Here is a 14,054-nt window from a genome sequence, read left to right on the forward strand (position 1 = left end):
TTAAGTTATAGTTTTAAATATTCCTTTATAAATAATTTTAATTGAATATTTGTTTGTTGAGTATAATAACGGAATTATCTGTATTTTGAGGTAGAATATTATTTAGACATTTTATAGATTTTATTGTTTTTAATGTGTTTATAGCGAAATTTTACTTTATTTTCCTGCTCATTTCGATTATATTAGAAAAGCAATTAGAAAATATATAGAATTTTTATTTGTGTAATTATTATTTTTAGAAAGGCTGAGCCTTTAAAAGTAGCTTAACCGCTAATATTTAATATTAATTGTCTTTGACGTAAGCATTTAAACGGACATTCGGAAAACAAAGCGCCCTGTTGAAACAGAAAGCAAAGTCGTAAAACAAAAGCTTAAAGCGAAATTGTGCTTCAATAATTCCATCACTTCTGACGTTGCCATGGTAACCAACGTGCGCAGTTCAATGAGCAGACGATCTTTTTTAACAACACGTGTTGCTATATAGCAGCGAGATTTCATCCCAACTTTCTTTCGGCAATGGCTTACGCAAAGATTATATTCGTGGAAACAGAGGGGCCAAGTTGTGCAGGAAACAACGCTTTATGACTTTTGCACTTAAGAATCAGTAACGGATGACCAATTTTAAATAATTATTTTTATGATTAGTTGTTAGAAATTTAGTATTTTTATAAGGATTATAATTTTATAATTTGTTATTTTATTTATATTTTATTATACATTTAAAGTTTTATTTATTTGATATAAACCCATTTGGTTTAGAATTTTATATACGAAATGAACATTACGCTGTTTTCTAAAATTAAATTTTCTGGATTATTTTGCTGATATGTTTCAATGCACCTAAAAAGAAATTCCTTTTTTTGCTGAGGAGTATTATAAAATGTCCTATTCGAACATGAAATTAAGACAAAGATTAGCTATTCTATCGTTTTTCGCTGCAATTTTTTTCTTCGTTCTTCTCATCATCGAAACAGAACTTCATATTGTGAATAAGTTTTCAGAAAATGATAATAAACCAAGAGGTGACCAATATCCGGTGCTACAAAGACGATTTTTAAACAGAGAAGAAAATTCCAAAGTGTCTGGCGAAATGGCGGACTCAAAAATTGTCGGAAGGAACAATAATACGTCAACTGTAGATGCCTTTTCGACAACAACTCCAAAGGAAAGAGACAATTTTAGTGATTTATTCAAGTATTCCGTTTTTGCACCAAATTTCAGGAAGTATATGCAATGGCCACCGGTTTTTACATTGCCAAGAGATAATCCTACCTTGGGAGATATCCTAAATGTATCGATTAGGTAAGTGAATTTTAAAATTCTTTTGCTCTAAAAACTTCCGTCTTCCATTCTTGTTCACTATATCAATATGCACATAAGTAAAATTAGAAAATAATATACTTTATTTTCAAATATAGGTGCATAAATTGCGTAACAAGTTATTTTTTAAGCCTTATATGTTTGTTCTTTGAAATTCACTTGAAGCACAGTTGATATAGCGCTAAATTTTAAACAGTGACAATATAATTTAATAGCAAGTAATTAGTTTAAAATGAACATGTTCTTTGTGGTTTATCGAAACGTAAACGATACAGAGCTAAATTTTATAGTGCAAAGTGGCAACATAATTTAACAGAAAGTAATTATTTTAAGGTGAATATGTTCTCTGTTTTTTATCTGAGGCAAACGATACAGAACATAATTTTAAATTGAACAGAGGCAATATAATATAATTACAATTACAGCCGTAAATTCACATTTATAGAATAGAATTGTATTCTTTGTCTTCTATTTAAATATAATTGTATAAATAATTCTTTCGCATATGCAAACTATATATATGTTAGACTAAACTTCTTTATTCTTTCTAATTGCGTTACAATTATATTGTAGACGAAAAATTACGTTGTAATTTACGTAGAATATGCTATAACGGAATATATTTTGATAAAAATAATAAGCAGTGATTTCATATTTATACAGTTATTTATGGATGTTCTATCACAAGGAGGAAATGGTAAACAATACATAAATATTTCAGTTCATAAGAAAAAAAATATATAAATTTTGTAACCAATAATTATTCCAGACTAAACACTTTCTTTTTAGTTACTGGATTATTAACGATGCAAAATTAAATTTTAAACTGCACAGTGGCAACATAGTTTAATAAGATTTATACAATGGATCAGATTTGTTTTTGGACACTTGTATTTTTTTAATTTATTTTCATAGATACTATACTAAATATTGAAACACGGACTTCAGATTTTTTTCTAATAAATTATTTTTTTTTTAATTTTTCTATATTTTAAGTCTTGCTTCCCGTAAAATAAAAATCATCAAAATATTCCTTGCATTAAATAAATTTTTCTAATAAGTTTTAATCAGAACTCGCATAATAATTCGAGCATTCAAATTTCTTTGGAAATTTTTTGGTAAATAATGTTTCTTGTTAGTCCAATTTGCGAAGATGTGCTATTAATTTCGCTTTGGCATTTTGCGTTGATTCACTATAAACAGCGAATCACTTTTTAGACCGTTGCCACCAAACATCATTGCCCTGTATTATGTTTAAAGAAATTCAATAAAAAAGAATCTGCATAAATGCATGGATGTATCTCGAATTGTGCAAAAATGGCAGTACCCAGACCCATAAAAGTTTGAATAACTTAACTCTCCACCGAATATGGGCATCTGAAAGCCCTAATTTGGAATTTGTTTTATTATCTGTTTCATATTTTGTGAAACTAATGAATTTTAGATTAACAAACTGAACGGTTTCAAAGCGAGCAATGGCAACACTATATGGAAAAAAAGGCGCTTTTAACTCCTACGGGTGAGACTGTGTATCGGAAATTCTAAAGATATGTTCTTTTTAAGTATTTTGTGATATTCCTGTTGAATTGAATTTTATGTGATTTAAGTGCGAAGAGCATGATATTTGATAAATAAAGGTAACACACAGAGCATTAAAAAATGCTGCTTTGGGCGTAATATAAAATCTGAAAGTTTTCACATTTTTTTTAATCTATTATTTTAAGCCCAAAGAACTTCAGCCCAGAAGGGCTATTAATTTCGTTTTGACATTTTGCGACATTCACTTTCGGCTTTGATTCACTTTTCAAACTGTTGCCACCAAATATTACAGCCCTGCATTATATTTAAAGAAATTAAATAATGAAGACTCTACATAAATGTAGGTATGTTTCTCGTATTGTGATACAACAATTTAACAACGGTACCTAGAGCCATCCAATGTTGAATAACGTAATCCTCCAGCAAATATGAGCATCTGGAAGTCCTAATTTGCAATTTGGAATTTGTTTTATTATCTATTTCATATTTTGTCAGACATTAAAGAACTTTTGATTAAAAAACTCAACAATTTTAAAGCGAGGAATGGCAGCACTGTATGGAAAAAAAAGAATCATTTTTATCTCCAGCGCCCGCGTACCTGAAATTCTAAAGATATGTTCTTTTTTGTTATATATATATATATATATGCTTTAAGTGTTGTTTTAAATGAAAATAAGACATAAGAATTATGATTTGGATTTTGAAATTACTATTTATTTAGCAATATACTTTAATAGCCCTACATCTTAATTAAACATGGCAAGGCGCTACAAATTAGCGACCACTTTTGTCAGAAATTTAATAATTGATGCTTTTAAAAGTGGTGAAGTACAAAATAACTTTGTGTGTAAAGTATTTAACTTTCTTTGATGTTATACAATTATAGAAATTGCTTGGAAGCTCTTATTCTGCGAAACATCAAACAAGACCCGATTATTAGTACTGCAAAACATTTAACAATCAAAGTTAAATCTGAAGCGAGCCCATCAACGGCCGAGCGGTAAAGTCGCTGAACACTGGTATTTCGGTCCGAGGTTCGAATCCTGGGAACGGGCTGGCTGCATGGGCGTTTTTGTTATTTCCCCATGTGTAACGTATATACGAGCCAGTTTCCCTTAGAAAGCTCTCCACGAAGGCCTCCCTTCGTTTAAGCAGATAGCCCTCGAGGCTTTTCCATAATCACACACACATAAATCTGAAGTTTTTAGAAGAAACATTTAGAGTTTATAGACACGACGGGTGACCAATAGGAAAGATACCTTTCGGCAACTAAAAACAAAAAGTACGTCTGGCGTTGGCCAACTTTCAGCAAAGTTTTACCATATTAGAACAATATTAAACTCAATTTAATTTATCTGTATCCGACAGGTGAATTAATATGTTATAAAGTGATCCAGACATTTAAAGTGATTGGACGCAAAATGCAGTTTCGTGTCTAAAAGTGCTTCTGGGATAACGCCCATTTAGACTAATTATAATTTTAGTTTATTTCCATTATTTTAATGGCAAATTTAATACAGTAATGTTTCATAAGACTTTAGTTTAGATATGTAGAGACATTAGATACATATGTAGAGACATTAGAGTTATGTAGAGACATTAGAGATATGTAGAGACATTGTAGAGACATTAGGTATTTATTTCCATTATTTTAATGGCAAATTTAATACAGTAATGTTTCATAAGACTTTAGTTTAGATATGTAGAGACATTAGGTACATATGTAGAAACATTAGAGTTATGTAGAGACATTAGAGATATGTAGAGACATTGTAGAGACATTAGGTATTTATTTCCATTATTTTAATGGCAAATTTAATACAATAATGTTTCATAAGACTTTAATTTAGATATGTTTTATGTAACTGCGAAAATGTTTGTAAGAATGTATGCAATAGAAGGGAAATTAATCGTAATATTGCATTTAACTCCTGCTAGAGACTGGAAATCTTTCGAAAAGAATTTATTCCGGGGATAACAAGTCATAGTTACATTTTAAATAGAATTTTAAATACAAAATCTAAAATTATGAGTACATTTTTCCACGACTGCGGATGATTAATGATAAATTTATTTAAATAGGCAATGTATTTTTTAGCATGAACGGATACAGAACTTTAATATCACATTTCACGGTTATATTTTATATATGATTCTTAATAAATATATAGGAAACGATATTGAATGGTTTCAGATTTTATCAGTCGCCCAAAACGGTTTGTTAAGATCTTTGACGCTTTTGCTAAGCTCGCACCATACCAGTCTCCTGTTGCAATTTACTTCTTCTAACCCCCTTTTTTTTTTCTTTTTGTCCATTTGGTTTATTTTTAAGCAGCGTTTTCATCGCACTTATGTCATATAGTATTGTAGAGACATTAGGTACTTTTTGGCGTAGAGACATAAGTATTTTTTGGAAGCAGGAGAATTGAAAAATTAGCAAACACCTTCGCCGGGAATCGAACCACGGACCTCTGGAATACCCGCCCAGCGTGCAGAAGCACTACACCACGAAGGCACGTTAGAAAGGAGGGAGAAATACGTTATATACTCCCCCCTTTTAAAGGGCGACTGGGGTTTTTAGGGGACCCAATCGCCAAATCCTGGCTGAGGAGAATCGGTTAATCTTCGGATTATGGTAACTTGGCGATCTTTTGGAGAAAATTTGGCGACCAACCCTGCTACAGCAACCTGCTAGTTTTTTTTGGGGGGGGGATGCCATTTTGTTTTCACGAAGTAAAGGCATGTTTTTTTGTTTTATTTTTTATTTTTATTTATTAGTCCAAAGGGATTTGAATCCCGAAGGACTATTAGTTTCGTTTTGGCATTTTGCGTCGGACGGATAAATGTCGGTTCACTTTTCAAACTGTTGCCATAAAATGTTAGAGTCCTGCATTATATTTGAAGAAATTAAATAATGAAAAATCTGCATAAATGTATGTATATTTCTCGTATTCTGATAAAACAACGGTACATAGAGTCATCGAATTTTGAATAACGTAATCCTCCAACGAATATGAGCATGTGGAAGACCAAATTTGAAATTTGAAATTTGTTTTATGATCGATTTCCTATTTTTTAAAACTTTGACGAATTTTTGATTAACAAACTCAAGGATTTCAAAGCGAGCAATGGCAACGTTGTGCAGAAAAAACATTTTTATCTCCAGCGCGTGAATCTCTGTATCGGAAATTCTAAAGATATGCTCGTTTTAAAACTATTTTGCGATATTGCTGTTGCACTGGATCTTATGGTTTAAGTGCGAGGAACACGATATTTAATAAAGAAAGGTAACACACAAAATGTTAAAAAACGCCCCTTTGGACGTAATTTAAAATCTGAAACATTTCAGATTTTTTATTTATTTATTTATTTATTTATTTATTTATTTTACTCAACATTTTTTCCAACAATCTGCTAGCCGAATTACGCTTATGCTAGAACTTTTATAGAACAAAAGTGCTTAATCATGACGAAGATTAGGTGCGAAATTGGGAGAAAGTGCAGAATCGCCCACTGCTTGCCGCGTTTTTAAGAATTGCACATACACGGTATCCATGTACACGTCGACCTATTTTCACTTCAAAAAAATCCCAGAATTGCACAAAAATGGCATTGCGCACAGTCTTGACTTTATCCATGTACACTGCTAAAGTCCTAGATAGTAGCTTTTATCGCCTTACCAAAATGTCGCCAAACTACCTGTTACCATATTCCAAAGATTAGCCGAATCATCATCCAACACCCTTTTAGTTCGGGCGCCACTGTAGAAACATTAGGATTTTTCGAGGCTGAAGAGAGAAAAAATGAGCAAACGCCTCGCCGTGAATCGAACCACCTTACCGCTGGAATACCGGTCCAGCGTGCAGAACCACTGCACCATGAAGGCACGCTAGGAAGGCGGGAGAAATATCTTATAGTATATATTTAGAATTCTGATGAAGTATTATCTGTTGGCATAACATTTTCTAAATTTTCCAGGCTTTTCTCATTTTTACCATATCAGTGTTCGGTTTTCTTTATAAGATGGCTTGCAAAACTTCTTCATCTGTTTATTATTAACATTCTGTGCGTTAACTTTACTTATTAAAAATCCCGTTCTTCGTACTTACGCCACATAAAATTCAGTTCAACAGCAAACTCACAAAATATTGAAAAACAGCATATCATTACAATTTCCGACAGGCAGTCTTGCGCCCTGGAGATAAAAATGTTTTTTTTTTTTTCGTACAGTGTTGCCATTGCTCGTCTTGAAATCGTTTAGTTTGTTAATCAAGAACTCCTTAGTGCTTCAAAATATGAAATCGATAATAAAACAAATTTCAAATTCCAAATTAGGACTTCCAAATGCCCATATTCGGCGGAAGATTACATTATTCATAATTGGATGACTAGGTACCGTTGTTTTATCACAAGGCCAGAAATATGCATGCATTTATGTAGATTCTTTGGTATTTAGTTTCTTTAAATATAATACAGGGTTATTGTAATATTCGTTGGCAACAGTTTGAAAAGTGAATCGACGAAAAATGCCAAAACGAAATTCATAGCCGTTTGGGCTAAAAATATATAACATCTTTCTGTGAAAATACTGAATATTTTTAACGAGATAGATCTTAAATTAAATGCATTTTTAATATTTAAATCAATTCGATTTAAAAGCAAGAAACGAATATTCTTAAGAGTGTTATAGCTTTCAGATAACTTAGTTTGTTACTCCGCGACTGACAGTTCCAATTCGAAAGACAAATAGCTTACATTCTGTCGAATGGCAACAGACTCGGGGGAAAAAATGTAAAACGACGCATTTGTAGTGATTCGACGCAAAATCGTGTTTCGAGACTAAGGAATATGAAAGGCTTCAGGTTTTAAGGATCGCGCAAAACAGCTCTTTTAACGGTTAACATGGTTTTTTAGTAGGGATTATCCGTAGTGATGGTCCAAGTAGTATAGCGAGACGTTTTACAGGATATTAGATGAATACTTCTTTAGACTAACACAAGAACGTTATATAACTTCTGAATATTTAAAAAGTGAAAATATAAGATATTTTTTTTATTTTGGAAAGATTTCCGATCTTGCATTACGCCCAATGGGGCGTTTTTTTAACGTTTTGTGGGTTACCTTTTTTGATTAAAAATCATGTTCTTCGAACTTTACCATTCAAAAGCAAAATCGCAAAATAATTTTAAAATGAGCATATCTTTATAATTTCCTTTACACAGTCTCGCGCGCTGGGAATAAAGAATTTTTTTTTTTTTTTTTTTTTTTTTTTTTTTTTTTTTTTTGTACAGTGTTGCCATTGCTCGCTTTGAAATCGTTGAGTTCGTTAGTCAAAAATTCGTTAAAGGTTTACAAAATATGAAATAGATAATAAAACGAATTCAATATTCCAAATTTGATCTTCCATATTCGGGTGGAAAGGAACTTTATTCAAAATCTACTATGTACCGTCGTTTTATCAATAAAATACTCTATGTACCATCGTTTTATCACAATGCGAGACGTATACACTGATGCAGATTTTTCATTATTTAATTTCTTTAAATTACAACAAGGCCGTAATATTTGGTGGCAATAGAGTGAAAAGTGAACCGGCATTTAAAGTTTTCACCGCAAAATGCCAAAATGAAATTAATAGACCTCTTGAGCTTAACGCCCTTTGGACTAATAATTCGATACACATATTGAGTGTTTTTAATTAGATATAACACGAATTAAATGTATTCTTATTTAAATCAGTGAGATTAAAAAGTAAACAGAAATAAATATTCTTTATTGCATCTATTGCTTTTAAATAGTTTAGTTTGTTAATTAATAAGTAACAGATTAAACATGAAGGAATAATAACTTCCGTTTTTCCGACTGGTAACAGACTCGAATGAAAAATGCAATAATGTACTAAAGTGAAACAACGCAGAATCTCGTTTCGAGATTAATAGCCTCTTTGGGCTAAAAATTACATAATGAAAATAAAATTTTTATATATGACTATAATGAGACATAATCCTAAACAAATACTTACAAATCTACTAATGCAATGTAAAAAGTTAAAATTTTTGTTTTTCCATGGGAGTGCATCCATAGAAATAACGGCAGTATATTTTATCGCTAGAAACAAAATATTACATAAGATCAGAAATTTCAATTTTTTAAGAATGTTTTTTAAATATGTAAAAACATTTGTTTCGCTGAGAGTAAAGTTTTTATTTACAACTGTTTCAGTGGCTAGTTGTCTATATATATATATGTAAACTTAAAGCATCTAAAGTTAAAAGTAAATTGAAGTCAAAGCAAGGCAATTCTTCAGCAATTGCCTTGCTTTGACTCCAGTTTGCTTTTGACTTTAGATGCTTTAAGTTTATTTCACTTCAGCCCTGCAGCTATAGCGCAAGACAAGTATAAAAAATTTGTTGGTACAACTCTAATATACGCCCTAATTTCACCAAATGTGGCGATATGTGTTCTGCGCTGGTTTTTGGCGGGATTGAGTGTTCTGTGGCAACCCTGTTGACGCTGAAAAATCTTTCGCTGGAGCTCGTTGGTTCGCCTGTGTGTCTGAGAAGATGGGAGGGAAAGATAAAATGGTAGTTGTTGAATTGAAGTTCGGCAAAAGGAAATATGATTGTGGCTATCCTGTTGAGGGGTAGTGGGTATTTGGAAGTGTGGAAAGAGGGTCTGGGAGATTATTTTTAATGGCAGTGCATGATAGAAGTAGGGATTTGTGATTTTATTTATTTGTGAACCATAGTATAAATTTTCTGGATAGTGTGTCTGGCTGTCATGTAAATACGATAGTGATTACGTGGCGGCATGTTAAAGGCGGTATGAAATTTATATTTCTGCTATTCGAAAACGCATTAATTCATGGTAAGTGCATTTTATTTTATCCTTGTTCTTATTTTGTAGAATGTTATGTTCATTGGTTCTTTAGTATGAATTTCTGTCATTATTGTTGTTTTTTTAAATTGTTTGAAATTTCTTTTAGTTTATTTTGTTGTTTAGTGTCTAGACGGTACAATTCGTAGATGTTTTTTAAAGTTGAAACAGAATGCTGTGTACATGGTATTATTTGAAATTTATTGTTGTTATGTTATTTTATTAAAGCGAGGAGTGCGTAGATCGTAGATTCCTTCCTCGCCTAAATTGTGCAATTCGAACAATTTTTTTAAGTTTAAACAGTTTTTTAAGTTTTAATTTGCTGTGTACATGGTATTCTTTGAAATTTATTGTTATTATGTTAATTTATTAAAGCGAGGTCTGCGTACTTTGTAGATTCGTTCGTTGCCTACATTGTGCAATTCGTAGATTTTTTTTTTTTTTTTTTAAGTTAAAACATGTCGCTGTGTACATGGATTCTTGTCAAATATTTTTGGTTAGAAACTTTACGTTTTTGCTATCTTAATTTTTTGTTCTTGTTTCGGATTTTTAGCTAAATTGTGTGTTCGAAACGTAGTTTTTGTATGTGCGAAAACAGCGTTTTTGGAGACATTTTAAGCTAAAAGTTCAAAATGTAAACAAAAAATTTAGATAGTAATATGGCAGCGTGAAGTTTCTCGCCAAAAATATTTGGCGACTTGAGGGCGCATATCAGAGTAGTTCCAATTTGTTTTTAATTTTTGCCTCTTATTAAGTTTCTTTATGTATTTTTATACAGAGGCTGTTCACACATTTTTAGGCGATGTATATTGTATTCACAAAACTAAATTACATAAAATTCTTGTGTTTTAAATGTTCTATTTGACATCCCTTATTCTGAACTATCTTTTGACATCGCAATTTCCAGGATAATAATGCCTTTTGAAGCGGCAGAAGAGGTATTCTATCCTATTCCTTACGAACAGCTTTCCAGAGTCCAGTTAGGGTTTGGGGACAACGTTTGGATAATGAGGTTTTTAAAAGTCGGAAAGCACAAAATTCCATAGGTGACAGATCGGGAGATTTAGTAGGGATATCAGTGAAGGGTAGGGCCTTGATACCAGTTTTTTGTTCCATTTCTTTTAGGAAATTTACAGTGGATTTTGATGTGTAACTGCTAGCTTTGTCCTGATGGAGTCTCACAGATTGATGGCACTGTGGGTAAAGCGATGGTATTTCATTCAGAAGAATTGGCGATAAAATATGTTCTTGATAGTATTTGGAATTAATCTTGACATTCTTTTGCACTCTCTTTATTTTTAACTTGCCATTATAAGAAAAACCAGCATCAATCATGAATCCCTTAGAAAAACTTCGCTTCTTTGAACCGTGTACTTAATTTTTTTTCTCCTCTTTTATGATATTAAATGGCTCTTTTTTTTCTGTTACAATCATTTAAATACACCCATGCTTCATCTATTGTGACAATTGTTTTCCATTTTTCTTTGGATAAATGTTTCTCATATAGAATTCTACAGCGTGTCCTGCGTTGAGCGATATGCTTTGGAAGAAGACGATGCTTATTTCGACGGAGGTATTTTCGCTTTCTTAAGACTTCTTTCTTTTGCAATTTGACGTTTTTTTCCTTTCTTGTTGATGATATTACCTATCGACTCTTTAGATATCACAAAACCATGACTCTCACATAGTTTTTGGATAACGGAGTATGCATATTTCTCTTCGGAAAGAGCATAAATGTAGCCTTCGAACCACTGCTTTGTTAAATTCGCCATTTTAAATAAAAACAAAACTTTCAAGCCACAGACGATAATTTTGACTTTTAAAAACATAGTACAATTGCAATTACGTTTTTTAAAGCAAACGATTTTTTATTACCGCTTACCAAAATCGTCTAAAAAATGTGCAAACAGCCTCTGTATATATATTTATATATTTATACATATCACATATATATATATGTCATAATAAAAGCACAAGGTAAAGAGACGGAGCAGTGTCGATGCGTGCTTTGATCCATATTGAAGAAGAATTTTGATTGCGTAGTATTTAAAGAACTTGGCAGTCGAGGCAGTTTTAATTCCATTTTTATTTCAAATTGATATTTGTGGCCACAATCACTTGGCACTCTAGTCGTGCCTGTCCACAGAAGATTTACATTTTTGATATTGTTGGGATAGAAAGCAGGCCAGCGAAATTACATCTTAGCACAGTAGAGAGCAAAAGCTGAAGTGCGTAGTTATGAAAGATGGAAGCACGCGAAGAGAAAAGTTTTGGTTTACAATTCGGTGATTGGTCGTCAAGAGGCATCTGGTATTAACGGTTACGTAAGATCGCATGATTAATATGAATGACGCAATGCAGATAAGTTATTACGATTTTGGAATAGAGAGGAAGAATTAATGTTTATAGTTATATTATAATTCTGATTCATACATTTTTATCTTACATATTTCCCCCCTTCAAAAAGAAAAAGGCGTAGCGACAGAGAAGCCAGAGAAAGAGTTAAAACACTAGCAAATGTAAAAAAAATAAAAATAAATAAATCATAAAATTTTTGTCCTGTAAAGTATAATTTATAAAGATCAATTTTTTTAAATAAATTTTTAATTTTTAGAGTCCTATTAAATTTTTCAGCATTTCAGTCCAAAAGTGTTTGTGCTTGAGAGTTCACATAATCATAATTCTTCAGGGAAAGTTCTTGTTATCGCATAATATCACAAAATAAACTTTTATATAATCATTACTTATAATAAAATGTAATGCACATAAATATTTATGATACTTATTTCCATATTGATAAATTATAATTTAACATCATAAATAATAGGATTAAGATTTTCAGAATTTATGGTTTCACCGTTATCATCTTTCATTTACAATTCCTGATTTTACCAAACTGGAAGCCTCGCAATACTTCTAAACAAACATATCCATCAATAGGGCTGTCCTCTTGAGCTAACCAGTGTGTTCTCTGCACTGGTGGCCCAGGGTGCCTAGACAGTTACTTGAAAAGGCCTCCGTTCCTTGCATTAAGGTAACTGGCCTTTGAGAAATGCACTAATACATTCCATAATAAAAAAATGTAATAATAATAATAATATAAAAAATTTACATGCATTCATAAAATGAGAGCCTCCAACGTTATCTTGCATGAAGAGGGTAAAAGGAACAACTGTACAGAGGTAATAACAGGCCTCTGTTGAAGGAAACAGTACTCCCTCGACATACACTATACTTAACATACAATCACCAATAAATTTTACATGCATTTACCATAATTTCATATTACGTATCTGTAATAATTTCACTTATTTTTGCACCTACTTCATTTTTAGAATAATTATAAAATTTGTATTCAAAATTCTCAACAAAAACATAAAAACTTATCTTAATATTCTTCCCTATGAATAATTTAAATAGCTTAAAATTAATTACTTAATTTGCTCACACATAACTATGAAAAATTAGAAAAATTAATGAACAAGAATTTCAGATTTTTCTCAAAACAAATTGCAGATTTTAACCAAAGATGAAATGAAAACTATAGAATTCGCAGCACATTAAATAATTTAGTTTCTGAGCTAGGTTCACACGAATGTAATAATTTTTGAGCTGTTGAAAAAGCAGAAGTGCAAATAATTTTCTGTCGCACATACTTGCAAACACTAACTCAGATCGACCTTGAACCCGCTGTAATGCTGAATTCCTAAACGATAATTCACTGATGATTTCCTTTTCACTAGGCATTCGAACTTCTTAATTTATCGAGAGATTACTTTCAATCTGTAAACACTACGCGTGATTATTTTTTGAAGCACTTGCAAAACACCACAGCAGAAGAATGATCTGTTATTTTTTTAAACACTGAAAAAACAAACTTTATGATTCACTTCTTTCACATTATCTTGGATTTATCACAAAACGATGATTGGAAGAGCAGAACTAAATTTTCCATTGAGGTTTCAGGCTGCAGGAAACTATCCTTACTGGCTTAATTGTCATAATAAAAGCACAAGGTAAAGAGACGGAGCAGTGTCGATGCGTGCTTTGATCCATATTGAAGAAGAATTTTTATTGCGTAGTATTTAAAGAACTTGGCAGTCGAGGCAGTTTTAATTCCATTTTTATTTCAAAAAAAAAAAAAATAAAAATAAATACGATGGCTTTGCTCTTTGCGAACCAGCATCCTTTAATTAATTTTCTGCACTTCAGCATCTCCCCTTAGACCATTACCTTCTAGAACATTCGCACCTATTACATAACCTCCTCATATAAATGCTGCGTCATAAGTTCTCCTAGACAGATGCCTTCTCGCCTTC

The 14,054-nt window shown here is 31.8% G+C and overlaps 1 protein-coding gene across 2 annotated transcripts in view; it reads left to right on the forward strand.

Annotated features, from left to right (window-relative positions):
* Positions 1–234: 234 nt before the first annotated feature.
* The window catches only part of LOC118194099 (extracellular serine/threonine protein CG31145-like), a 165,974-nt gene continuing 152,154 nt past the window's right edge, over positions 235–14,054 (forward strand). Inside the window, exon 1 of one of the 2 annotated variants that reach the window (XM_085827310.1) lies at positions 235–1,302. In XM_085827310.1, the coding sequence (XP_085683436.1) occupies positions 881–1,302 (422 nt within the window). In that variant the 5' untranslated portion in view covers positions 235–880. The remainder of the gene's footprint in view (positions 1,303–14,054) is intronic. The other variant, XM_085827311.1, reaches the window with a different exon arrangement.

Source organism: Stegodyphus dumicola, chromosome 11, assembly GCF_044657685.1.
Source record: "Stegodyphus dumicola isolate Sdum_Otavi_A_Nest chromosome 11, ASM4465768v1".
Lineage (NCBI taxonomy): Eukaryota > Metazoa > Arthropoda > Arachnida > Araneae > Eresidae > Stegodyphus > Stegodyphus dumicola.